The 14,085-nt window shown below is 41.4% G+C and overlaps 1 protein-coding gene across 5 annotated transcripts in view; it reads right to left on the bottom strand.

The window, feature by feature from the left end:
* Positions 1 to 14,085, bottom strand: part of SFXN2 (sideroflexin 2) — a 158,217-nt gene that overhangs the window by 56,628 nt on the left and 87,504 nt on the right. For all 5 annotated transcript variants that reach the window (XM_085606545.1, XM_085606543.1, XM_085606544.1 and 2 more), the window contains 2 exons: positions 13,436 to 13,511; positions 11,714 to 11,799 (listed from right to left, as the gene is read on the bottom strand). In XM_085606545.1, the coding sequence (XP_085462671.1) occupies positions 11,714 to 11,799; positions 13,436 to 13,511 (162 nt within the window). The remainder of the gene's footprint in view (positions 1 to 11,713; positions 11,800 to 13,435; positions 13,512 to 14,085) is intronic.

The following is a 14,085-nucleotide window of genomic DNA, read 5'->3' as shown; positions in this document are numbered from 1 at the left end:
GATGTTAGAGCAGCCTGCTGAAAATATTACAGTGGGCAGATGAGAACAAATGAAACACATGTGGCCTAATTTAGAGAGGCACATCTGACGGTATTGAAATGGGTCAGGCAAAGCAGCAGGCCATAAAGCGCAATGACAGAAATGCGCTGGAAAAATGGTGCAAAAGCATAAAAGCATCTGCTTCACAGAAATCAATAAAGGTGGCATTAAGTACATTTTAAATTATGTTTTCCCATAGTTTAGATCCTTGCATTCATTTGAAAAAACAATGTGTTGCCTCATTCTCTCCTCTTCTAACTTTAGAATACATTCTTTAATTCAACCGTGCCCAGATTTTAGCAAATACACAACGAATTAAATCAGTCATTTTTTCTTCCCATTCCGCTCTAGATTGTCTGTTCTGCTGGAAAGCTCGATGACAGTGCTTCTCACCACTTGTCAATCCACACACGCTCTGGGTTCTTTCATGGTCTTATCCGCCCCTGGGCCACCAATATGATGCCAGATAAAGAATTATATTTGCACATCCCTAGGGCAATATCATAACTAATGAAGACTTTCATATATTTGATGAAGTGTTGTCTTCAATCTTTTGGGAACTTTTTTTGACACATTACCATAATATGTTGAGAAATAGATTGCAAGATAGAGAGAGGCAGAGAGAAAGAGAATAAAGTCATACATTTAAGAGCTATCGCCTAAAATAATGGGATGCAAATCGTACATGGCTTGGTTGGAAGAACAGTTGTGCGTAACAGGACCAATCAGATTTGTTTTCAGCTAGAATTTATCCTCCTCTCCTGGTAGTTATTTTCTTCTGACAGTCCTAAGAGAATGGGTCACACTTTCTCTGACTGTACAGCGTTCTTTTAAGGTCTGGCTAAAACAGGTCAGGCTCCAGGATTCTGGATCTGGGAGAGTCATGAAGAAGGGCAGGGCCATACGGGGAACTCAAAGCAGTCCTGGTAATTTTGTCTGACCGGCCCCCAAGAGTGGGGGGTTTGGGTGGGGGCAGTGCAAGTGTTCAATCAATTGCTTAACAAAACCAGCCCCCAGCACTGCTGCATTTGTTACTGGTGGGCGATATTGCAGTGTTGCTGCAAACCTGGCTCCAGTTACAAAACTGCCCTTGCGTCCAAAACCGGCCTCCACCCTTCCAGTCTCCCGGGCAAAAGCCCGATGCCCACTAAGGCCAGTCCGTCCCTGAAGAAGGGTAGACCAATACGATGCATGGAGGGAGATAGACCAAAGAAAAATCAACCTAGGGTTTTGGGTTATCTACGGTATTGGACACTGACATTATTGGTCCAATACTGAGATATCTAAGAAGCGAAAGCTTACATATTTTTAGTAACGTTGAGTCTAATGAATATAAAACTTGGCCATGCCTTGTGCTCAATGTTTGTATTACAAGCAGTGGTACCTGGCACAGGGCATCAGTGCAGGATGCGCCCAAGCCCACTGGGAACAGTCGCCTGCCATGACCAACATGTACTGGCTGTAGTGTACTTGTACTCTGTACCCTTTAGGTATAGTCATACCAAGAGATTACAGCAGGACATATGCTGTGAATTTGGTGGTGCTTTGGAACACTAGGTTTTGGCTCATAATGTAATATTCTTTCAGCAATTACTTCAAAACATGTTTCACTATGAATTATTTATTTTCCGTTACACTAAATGAGAAGGCTGGAAAATAGCACAGCAGGTTAATGCAAACAGCAGTATTATTTTCTTCAGTTTTTAATATTCATTTTACTGTTCCAAAAAGCATATCATATAAAAATGCGTGAGAGCTAATAGGGTCTGGATTTATTGATATTTACAAACCACTCTGCATCGTGGCAAATGACTGTTTCATAATTACTCCACACTGATGTTATATGATGAGTAGGGGGATCTGAAGCATCATCTTTGCCCGCATAGGTTTGCATCACCCCTGTCCTATTCCATGTATCTGTGTAACCCATAGAGCATAAACAGCTGCAGGGAAATGATTCCCATGCAGTCACTCAGGGCTAGCAGTGGGGAAATAGAATAGCTGCTGTTCTTCACTGCTCTTGGAGGGACCACCATGGACATAAAGATTCGCTGAATACAAGATATGCTGCTTATCCGAACTGGTAACAGGCCATGCTAGTCGCACTGCATGGCAAAAAAATCTTCCTTCAACCTCAAAATGCCACCTTTTTGCTGTTTCTTTAAGTTGTCTAAATACATTTCACCAGCTTCGCACTTCACGAAGATGGGGAGAATATAAAAAAAAAATATGAAGCAGTAAGCTTTGCATCTTTAGACAACTCAATAGAAAACCATAATTCACATTTGGCCTTTATTTGCCCTCAGCATATTATCGTGGCTCAATAGGGCCAATATCGTTAAGGGCAAGTTAAACTTTCCACGAGAATTTTAAAATCCATTTTATCTGATCATTTAAGATCTTTCAATAAAGTGCATCAAATTTTGAATATTCTCAGGGGATGCACTTGTGGCTATTTGGTCAACTCTGGTCAAATATTTCATACATTAAAACACGTTTTTGAGCTGTAGTCTAACACAGGTTTCTTCATAAGGCACCTTAGCACACATCACCGGTTGCATTGATTTTCTCCTGACTTGCCATGAACACACAACTGACTTGGTCCACATCAATATTAATAAATGACGAAAAACTGCTTCCGCCTTGGCCAGACCAAAACATCTGGTGGGTCTCAATTATTTTTCAAGCCTAGCGCCACTTTGGGATTCACCGGGTTCGCCGGGATGTCTTCAGGATAGGCTTGCTATACCACCGAGGGAAGCAGGCTTGAAAGTATGGGGAGACTTGGCCTATGAGGGTGCTCTCATTTCATGGGAACAACTGAGAGAGAGAGTGGGAGTGGGCCTCTCAAGGTTCAAGTACATGCAACTGCAGAGCTGGGTCAAATCCCAGCAAAGCCAAAAAAAATCCATAGGCTGGGGCAACAGTCTTGAACATCAGCTAGTAGCCAGGCCAGTAGGGAGGAGGGAGGTCTCCTACTGGTACTGGGCAATAGAAGAGGCAGTGGATGGCGAATTTAAACTCGCAAACGAAGTATGGAGTGAACATCTTCCAAATGTACAGTGTGAGCAACTGTGGCAGAACTCGTTTAAGACTCTCTTTAACATAGTAAAACCTGTGTGGCTGAAGTGAAACCACATATTCACTGTTCATAGGGCCTATCTTTCCCCTCTAAGGCTGTCTAGGTTTTCAACGGGGTCGCAAGTTAGCTGTACGAAGTGTGGTCTTGTCGAAGCCTCGGACATTCATATGTTTAAAGACTGTCCTGCCATTGTTCTGTTTTGGGATAAAGTCCAGAAGACATTGGAGAGTATTTCGAAAGCCCCAATCCAAATAGATTTGGCTTTGATCATTTTCGGCCTTACAAAACAAGTCACTGGTCCAGCAAGCTCTCTTTTATTTTACGCTATTTTAGCAGCCAGGATGCAAATATGCAAGCGTTGGATTGACCCTACTCCTCCCATGCACTCTGAATGGTTGGCCTTGATGTTTGAGACTTCTAAAATCGACCTGTCCAGAGACTGTAGTAGACAAAAGACAGCATTTTGGGGCCTGTTACTTAAGTGGGTTAAGGAATGAGTGATGAAAGGGAGGCATTCTCTTGTTTTAACAATGTACTCAAGAAAAGCGGGTCCTGTGATTATGCCTCCTTGGTACTCTTCTGACCACGTTGGGCACCCCCGTTCACCCGCCAACGAAGATGTCCATCAGGTTCTTACGGATCTAGTTGAAGAGAAACCTCTCCCCCTTTTAGGGGGAATTAACATCCATATCTGCCAATGTACCTTATAGGCTGAGGGCACCGTGAGATTCCAACATAATGCCTACTCTCCTCAGACAGTGGTGCTATGGTACGGACAGCTTGGGCGTTTAGTGGGGTTTGTGGCAAATGAGGACAAAATAAAGAAAAACAGCTTCCGCCGTATGAGAAAAAATAAACTTAAAACATGTTCAAGACCTCGTTATAGAGGGGGGGGGGGTGAACAGAAAGAACAAATTCATATGATTGACTGAAAAACATTCTGCAACTTCAAATACTAGCTGGTCAAAATACAATGTGTATTTCTCAAAGTAGCTACTATAGAGTCTTCTTTATTAACTATCTAGAACACATAAAACTGAATCTAATAAAAGGTACAATCAGGCTAATGAATGTAAATTCAGACAAACGTGTAGAATAATTCAAGCAAAAGCATGTTTGAACCAAGGAATTCCAGTGCAATTTGGCAATGTACAATTGCACCAAAGAATGGATCTTGAAACCAATAAATATACATTTTAAAAACACAAATCCATATGTGTATAATATACAAACAGCGTAACATTTACAAGATTCAGCATAACATGCACTAAATGAACCGACCATAAAATAATCATTATTCAGGAAACACGTAATGCATTTATGCTCCATATACTAAAAACGGTAACGTTCAGTCCTGCAACATCTCTTTCCTTCGCTTTTCTTTTAATGTATCCTATCATGGGGCAAGACAGGAAAATAGAGCAAGCCAACACTGAAGGGTATATGTTCCAACTTCACATTTTATTTAGTTTTTATGGGAAGGCAATACACCTTTTCTAGACTGTTTCTGTAATTGCACTGTTTTTAATTCTCTTTTATTTTTAAAATATTTTTTATTTTTTGCAAGACATACAGGATTACTACAAACTTGACAATTCAAAAAGTACAAAGGAGAAAAATTAACAGAAAAGAAGAAAGAGAAGAAAAAAAAGAAAAACAAAAGATACAAGAAATGCAATTACAATAATAATAATATTGTTCAGGCCAGCTCCCCCTGAATCCATTGCCGAAGAGGGTCCCAAATTTTTCTACCAAAACACCTTTTCCTTCTGCCTTTTGTTCTATAAATAGCCTTTTCTTTATTAAAGGAGGCTAAGAGACGCGCTCTCCATGCTTCAAATGAGGGAGGGGATGAACTGATCCATTCTTGAGTTATGCAGGCACTGTTTTTAATTCTCAATAATCTTTTGATAGGAGAAGGAACACGTGAAAGTGTTTTTTTACATGTTTTCCTCGTAAATCGGGCTTTGGTGAGTCAAAGGGCTCACTTGGGGGAGGGCCCAGGCCCACCTGGGCCCTGCTCTGTATCCTCGCCTTGTCTACAGACATCTTTAGCTATATTACAGAGCCAATTAAATATAGAAAGAGCAAGGGGTAAAAAGTCACTCCTTCTCAACCATAGGCTTTTGTGCCATTAAAATGTGCATTAACCCACATACATCAACCATTGGTTGACTGTAATGATGAACATGATGCACGCCGTTACGCCAGTGAACTGGCCATTTCCTTGATGCAGCAGATGAGTCCACACAGCGAGGAATGTCCATTTGTGTTTTTTTATTTTTTTTTTATTTTTTGCTTTTTAGTTTCCAATATAATGTATGGATGCTGAAGTGTCCATTCACTTAAATGGATAAGCATTATGCTACTTTATGCAAATAACACAGGAATTGCAGGGTTGCTTGGGCAGAATTGATGATGTTCTGTACCCTCTGAGCCTGTCTCTACTCCTAACATTATAATACAGAAGACGACCAAGTCCTCAAGCTGGTTTTGTATCATCAGGTAATCCATTTCTTTAAGGAAAAAGAAGGCGAGGGCTTCTAGAGTTGGACCTCGCAATGGAGATTTATAAACTTTAAAAAAATTCCATCGCTCCAACTACATTGATGAGTGAGTTAATTTCCGTGGACAGGTCTTAAAGGACCTGTTCAGCAAAATCAGTTTAATTACACCTATAGACCAAAGTAACAGAAGAATGTAGCAGCAACAGGATGCATGTTGAGTAGCCAATGAGACAAGGTGGTGCATGTCTATAACACATACATCCTTGGAGAATGCCACTTAACGTTTCCATTGCGCTAGTAAAGTGTTTCCTGGCACAGGATGGAGATGGGGCTCTTTGCGGAGGGTAGGAATCGCTGATATATGATTCGCTGATATATGATGCAATCTATCTGGCAGGTGTGGCCTTTGAAGCCACTTGACTTGCACCTATCAACCCAACGCAGGGCCCCGGTTTTATCAAATTAAAAGTAATCATATTGTGAAGGGTCTGAAGTGTTTTTTGCTGCCACTGAGGCATGTAGACGTTTAAAGAAAGTCAGAACTATTATTATAATTGGGGTTCCCAGTTTTATAGTATTTATTTTTTTGTCATTTCTGTCTGTATTTATCCATATTTATTTTTTGTCAACTTTATCTGTATTTATCCATAGTTATTATGCGTATTGTGAAAACAATAAAGCTGAAACTGGTATATTTTCACATTCATTTAACCAATAAATATGCAGTCATGTTTGAATGCCTGCCAGGTTTCAGTGATATGAACACCCACAGAAGATAAATCAATGCACTTATATGAAAATATGCACATTTCAGTATCCGCCTTGTGCATATCTACTGCTGTTTAAGCTTCTTAACTAAAATTCCTTTCATTTATAACCCCCTTACCTATCAATCCACACAGTTATTGGCCTGGCAGCCATGGCAAAGTGTATTCAGAATCACTCAAAAAACACCCAATTTCTGTTTTTATCCACATTTAGAAAAAAATACAGACAAGAAAATAAAGGGGTTTGTCTGTATGTATCTATAGAAATCAGTAAAAACGGAAAACAGGGAGCCTTAATTATAATGGGATTAGGGCAGTAAAGCTGAAACAAAGGTGGGATCAGTCCTTATGACCATTTTGTCATGTTAAGCACCTTCAGTCGGCTTGCGGGTGTCATGGTTCTGGGAGCTCACTTGGGGGGCCCGACAGGCTGAATGACTGCTAGCGTGCTTGTTCCGCTTGCTTGCGACTATTACGGAGCCCCATATCATTGAGCTACCGGAGGTTGGAAGTCTAGCTCTTCTCCTGCCAAAGATAATCCAGAAAGCAAGCGCGGGTTGAACTTCCGGGAGAAACCACATTTAAACCCATGGCGTTCAACCTGACGTTACTTCAGATTGAGAATCTTCACCATTGATGGGATTATCGTTCCTCAGTAGAGCGTCCATCCGCACACATCAGGTTTCGGCGGACCGGCGGCTCACAGGAACTATCCTGACATTCTGCCCCCTAACCAAGTGGCGAGTCCACAGGTCTTGGTGTTTGCACAGAAGCACTTACACCTTTCGAGTAGTACCACGCGCAGGAGTGCTTTCACTGCTCTTGGCAGCAACATGCACAGGAGTGCGTTATTGTGCAACTCTACTTCGGTGTTGGCGCAGGAGCACTTTCACTGCTCTTGGCAGCAACACACGCAGGAGCGCGCAGTTGTATTTACCACAGTTCCGGTGTTGGCGCAGGAGCGATTTCACTTCTCTTGGCAGCAACACGCTCAGGAGTGTGTTGTTGTGCAACTCTACTTCGGCGTTGGCGCAGGAGCGCTTTCACTGCTCTTGGCAGCAACACACACAGGAGCACGCAGTTGTAGTAACTAACACCCTAACCCTACTTGTGCAGGAGCGCTTGCTTTTTGCTTTGGGATCTACATGATCAGCAGGGTGTGACAGCTCACCTTCATGCACGCAGGAGCGTTTCCAGCTTCATTTCCTATTTACCCCCACCTGTGATAGTAGAAACTGAGTTCTGGCTTGAACCACATCAAAGATGAATACGGATGTACATCCGGTGTTTATATTCTCTGTGTGAATGGTTGTATGAGTGGAACCCAGGGGTAAATAGTTAACCTACTGGTATGGTTTGTCCCAAACAGGTGGCTGTTCCTAGGAGGGTTCCCTCACCTGTAACGATCATTCACGTCCAGGTCTGTACACAGAAGGAACACACCCCACACCATTTAAGATCCCTTTTCCTGGCACCCCTCTTCACCCTGATTGGTATAGTTTCAATCACTAGGGAGTAGTGGGAGACAGTGGAGGATTTTCAAGTCATCTCTGCGAGACCACTCCGCAAGCAGAGGGTAAGGCTTGTGGAGCCCTGACAGCGGGCCATGTTGTTCCTGAAAGAAACTTGAGGTCATGAGGACAATGGCTCAAAGGATGTCTGCAAGGCTTGGCTGAGGCACATGGAGACTGTAGGGAGTCTGACTGGAGAAAGCAGATGTGTTAGGCCCATCTATATTTTGAAAACCTCTTTGGCTGTGTACAAGGACTCATCTGGTCTGGTCCAATAGGGCTTAGTGACCACAAAGGAAATAATTTTAGAAAAGTATACCAGTTTCAAAAAGGTATCTCAAAGAAAGACGTACCATCATCCACTGAACAAATGAGCAGTTACATGTTCTTCTCCAGTGCCAAGTGGCACAATCTCAGCCATTTGCTCCAGGGCAGTGTTATAGAGGAGGACTACTTCTAGGGTTTCCAGGTTCTCTACACATATAGACAAAGGTTACGTGAAGTTGAGTGATATCAGGGGGACGTACAGCACTCTCCCTCCTTCTATGGACAGGTTTTACCTCGAAGAAGGTGGACGTTGTCGATCACAAGTAGGTGGAGAGAACCGAACTTCGCAAGACTAATCAGGAGCAACTTGGGTATCTGGGCATCCTGGACTGTTGGTGACCACAACAGTGAGGTTTGAGTAGATCAATGAGCAATGTATCACAAAGAGAACTTCTGTTATATGGATGGGGATGAACTGGGGTGGGCTTAATTAAAATATTTGCATCTTTCTTGGTCGCATGGCTCTAAAACACTTTGCCACTATAATTAACATCAGAAACTATTCTTACTGCATGTTGTTGCCATATACAGTGGTGCTGAAATGCCATTATTTTGAAAGGAAGGGGTGAAATCTGGGATCGGAGTTATAGAGGGGAAGGCAAATACAAATGAGTAATCTAGTGAAACAACTATTAATCCCAGCACCAGCTCATCCAGAAGGCTCAACTATCTTATCTTTTGTTCAAGCGAACAGCCAAGTTGTCTGTGGTCAGTTAAACCCTGCCGTCAAAGATGGGTTCAGGATTTCTGTTTAGGCTGTTCGCGGCGGTGCTGTCAAACCCCATCATGTAGGAGACATATCATAGCATGCACTGCTAAAAAGTCCGTCCCAACAAGTTTACTGCCAGCTGGCAGAGATTTGAAGAGCGGGTGTCAAACTGCCTCGTTACAAAGACTGATAGTTTTCATTTAGGGACCGTGTTCGGCTCTGGTGACCATATAGTGGTGTATGTAAACAATGGGTCTTCTGACCAGAGATGAGTGCCTGAGATCCCTGACCACTGGTTTTAATTGCTAAGCTACAAAACATCCCTTTTCTTTCCATTGAGAATTTAAGGGAAGAAAGTATTTTGTTTAGTGTATATATAAATATATAATGCTCTGACCAGCCAGAGTTGGTTATGTGTCTTAGAATGCTTTGTATGTCACATTACATAGGGTGTTACATCAAAGAAGGTGGTTAGGGTTACTCAACAAGGTCTACACCCTCAAATAACAATTAAATGCAAAAAGGTCTTGTTCCCCTAATTAAAGGGACCAAGTGCCTTTTCAATTCTCATTGGCCAAGTCTATCTTTAAGTCCCAAGTACCAACAAGACCCTCCTGTGTCTCATGATATTTTTGTGCCGATCAATCCAGGAAAGGTGTCATCCATACAACATGCATAGAAAATGTAAGGAAAGGTACCTCTCGAGCCCTGAGCAAATCAATGAAGACCATTCTCCTGTGCTGGATTTGTTATACTGTCATCATTAGTACAACTTCCATAATGGTGGACACCCATCCAGCAGATGATCAGAATTGATCTCTTTTTTGATTTTTGGAGTCTGCAACCTCTATCCCCGATTATTCTGTCCTTCAATGTAGGGGGCAGAGTTTCAAGCTAGGGGCTTGTTTACTTGCAAAATCACATAGCATTTAAAATTGTGTGAGTAGTTATTCAACTATCAACATGGTTATTTCCTGGCGACTCTCCAAAAATAAAAATAAACTGATGGTTATAGACCAGTCATTCCTATGCTATCTTGTCAACAGATTTCAAACCAAATGCATCTCTAAAATTAATGTTACCCTCAGTATTTATCATGATAGCACATAGATCAAGCAACACGCAAGTCTGCCACTCACAATCCTTTGTCCTTCATTGAAGTACAGAACATTTTGTGTTTGGTCCCTGTCGAATTAGAGAAAATTAAACCATGAAGGTTGTAGAGGACGTCTTTTCAATCACTAATAATGGAAAACCATGTCTCCTGATGCTACTTGGTCTGTCAACGGCCTTTGAGGGCGCCAACCAACCAGTCTTCCGTTCAAGCATGGACATCACCAACAACAAATTAAATGCAATTATCTTACAGTTCTTGTACCGAAAACAATATGTGCAAATGGAATCCACCAGAGCGCCATCCATACGGTGTCTTGTGTGGCTCCTCTGGTACCTACACTTGCTTTCATAATGTTCAACATCTGTTTGGGGCTGCTGGGAGGACTATTCAATCAACAAGAAATCACTATCCACAAATATGCTGATACCTCAATATACCATAATACAACACCCGCAAACTCACATCCTGCCGGGACCTCAACAGAACATAGTTATCTGCAGTGTATCTGAAACTCAACAAAACAAACACCAAGTTTGTCAATAATGGAGGAACTCTCAAGCGCTAAATCTGTAAGTGGCTTAACAATGTTACCTTTGATTACTTTTCCTGCCGTCTGTAACATGCAACTAAATCCCTGGTTTTTCTCAAGGACTCATCTATGTCCTCAAGGAGGATAGCAAGAAAAAAGCCTTAGCAGCTTAGCAAACATCAGTGAACAAACCCTTCTCCACTCTAATGAACTTGTAATCCATGGAACAGGACCCATCTTATCCGGTGCTTAAAATGGAAAGACATTTGTAATGGGAAAGCACTGATAACAGTACTCTCTCATTAGAAATGTCTGTCCATCTTCTTCTCATCTCACATCGACGGAAGCAACACACTATTCACTGGACTCCCCAAGTCCTCATTGACATCAAAACTAATCTTCATGCAGCAGCTCAACATATCTCCAACCAAGGTCTACAGCAAGCTGCATGTGTGATTTATAAGGCACTACAACTGAGTAAATCTGAGTGTGCTGCTTCAAAACTCAACACGCCCAGTGGTTCCCACACTATAAGAAGCACCTGCCTGGGGAAGATATAAATACAAGAGTCAATGAGAGAAGGCACACACCAACAGCCTTTCTATGCCCATGGACCAAAAGTCTGGAACAAGAATCCTTTGCACATCAAACTTGCTATTGAATTGTTTCAACTCAGTAAATGCCTACGTTTTCAGACTCTTTGTGGGCTTTCTTATATGGTATCCATCTCTGTCCCCACAGCACCCCCTGTGATGAGGTGTTTGCGATGCCTTCTGTATCTGTATGCTCTCCTCACATGGTGGCTATAAATCCTGTTTCTATGTACATTGCCCAGCTGCCCTTTGGAGCTAAATTTGCACTTCATAAATACACTCCATAAACAAATATTTTATTTATAAAAAAAACAAGAAATTCTGTGCTTTTTGCAGTTGGTGCTACTGAGACTACAGGAGGGTGACTAATTCAGAAGTTCTGGTGATATTTACCAAACTGATCCTGTACTCTAAGGACCTGGTGCCCTACCCTAGGAAGGTATTTGTCAGGAGTGTGGATTAGGGGAGAGAACCTCAAGGGGAAACCAATGCCAAGGCAGAGCGAAATAGAGTAGAGTTCAGGAAAACTTACTGTTGCCTCATCATAGGAATGTTGACACAGTTAGCAGCAGCTACTGCAGCAAAGGGAACCCAACGTGCCACTAAAGGGGGCGCTCTCTGCAGGCAGAAGAAAGACAGGGACAATGGATGGTACAATGCATAAACACTGTGTAAATAATTTTGAAAAATAAAACCATTTATGCAAAAAGGACAAACAAATCACAAAGATGAATGCTGCAAATTGCAAAAACATTTTCATACGGTTTCCAAGGACTACCCCAGTCAGGTCTAAATTCCCTAAAAAGTGGGACAGTTTCAGGGTCTGATATAGAGCACGCCCTCACAAACCAAAAGCCACAACAAATGCGTACACTAATTCAGCAACATTATTTTAACACAAGCTCCTCTGATTAGCAAGCACCATAAAATACAGTCGGAAGTCCATTTAACTGCATATAACAAGCTAATTCAACGATCAGAGTGACAGAAATAAAAGTGGTTATTCATATTACATAGATGTAACTGAAGACACAATTGCAAAACAAAGTTAGTGTTCTAAGGAGTTTTAAAGAGATAAACATGCAAGAAATTTTAAGGACTGGCCATTACAGTGCGGCTTTTAAAGTATCCACTTTATTGACCACCGACATCTGATGTTGTCCATTAGCAGACCAAGTCTACTAATTTAGACTTACTCCTGGCAATATTTCCTAGCCAATCTCTCCATCAGATTTTCATCCCACAACAAGGTTGGCTTAGCTAACAGAAATACAATTGCCCTCAGAGGGAGAGAGTGGATGGTAGATGCACATTAAACAGTCAAGTAAGAAGAGGAAGGTTGGCCCAGGGAGGTATTGAGAATACGAATTTGCAGTGCTGGTGGGGCAGTATGTAGTAGGCAGCAAAGAGAGGTAGGTCCAAGAGATTTTAGGGACTACAAAAATAAAATAGAACGTTTCGGGGCTATTGAAGAGCCTTTCCGGAGATCAAGGAAGAATTAGGAGTTCTGTTGATAAAGCAAACAATTCCGGGACACAGTGGTATACTTTTTCTAACAAATTAGACTGAGTGACCCTTAACAGGCACCGCTGGACTTTTAAGGGCATGAAAAGCAAACAAGCAGAGTATTACTAGATTGGAAAATGCCTTGAAGCTTTAGATTCACTAACTGATTCTGCTAAACGACTAGTCCATCAGCAACCTATTGATTGCCAGTTGAGCCCATGCTAAAAAAGCAACCCCTGCATCAGGACACGAGACACCAGGAAACAGCGCTTTCAGTCATTCTTATCTAAATGTGAACTCTGAAGTGTTATAAAAATGATCTGTAGATTGAACACAGTACCCTCTACCTTGTCATACCACACTGCTACCGATATTAGATTAAACGATTTAAGCTACAGACACATAACAAAGACATTAGGCAACGAACCAGAGATTAGAGATGCACAAACTAAGGACACATTTCTATAGGGCTAAGATAAACTGAACTAGTAAAAGATTAATTTGTGTTCAAAAATTCAAATGGAAATTTTGGGGAAGATACATTTTCTGAATATGCTTCTACAAGAAGTATAGAGCTCACTGGATTTACAATAGTTGTGCACGGATCTTCCAGTTCCAAATCCACCTGTTCAGTCACCCTTCTGTCTAAAAATAGCATTCACTGATATAATACAGTGCACCAGAACTCGAGCAGCTTACAAATGTTAAGTTCATTGTTTCATTCATACTGGAGCAGCACATGCTGTACCTTGGTATAGAGGTTGAGTCCTACAGCTGTTGCCAATGCAGTGCTGGTGGCTGTCAGATAGGCCACCCCGATTTGCCTAAAAGAAAATTAGAAAAGTTGTTTTTCAAAAGAAGCTCTGAAATTGCCAAACACATGTAAATGACACAAAAGTGTCAATTAAGGTTCCGCATGTGTGCAGTTTTAATCATCTGTATTTAGAAGGATAGTAGAAATTAAAGTAACTCTTGAGTGACAACTATGAATACTGTGTATTTTGACACAAATACCCGACTGTCAATACTATAAGGTTTCTTTGGTACAAAATTATTAAAAGTTATTAAATGTTGCATTTAAATAGCCACGCATAAAAATAGCCACTCAAATATAAACACAAACATAAATATATCATACATGCAACATCCAATCTGAGAGCATAATGGAAAAATATAAATCTAGAACTCCTAAACAAAAGTGGGAAACTGAAGTCTTAAAAATAACGTCACTTCAGAGGCCTCAGAATATTTGAGCAACACAGTTCCTAAAACAACAAAATCTCATAAAACGGCTGATAAATTTGATGAAAATTCTGCTAAGTTTCAGCACATCATCTTATTGTGTTTGCTATGTTCGCCCTAAGAAGCCAGGGTATGCCCAGACGTGGCTCCCTTGCT

The sequence above is a fragment of the Triturus cristatus genome, chromosome 1_2, assembly GCF_964204655.1.
Source record: "Triturus cristatus chromosome 1_2, aTriCri1.1, whole genome shotgun sequence".
Classification (NCBI taxonomy): Eukaryota; Metazoa; Chordata; class Amphibia; order Caudata; family Salamandridae; genus Triturus; species Triturus cristatus.
The sequence above is the reverse complement of the archived record's forward strand: the minus strand, read 5'-3'. Positions and strand labels throughout refer to the sequence as shown.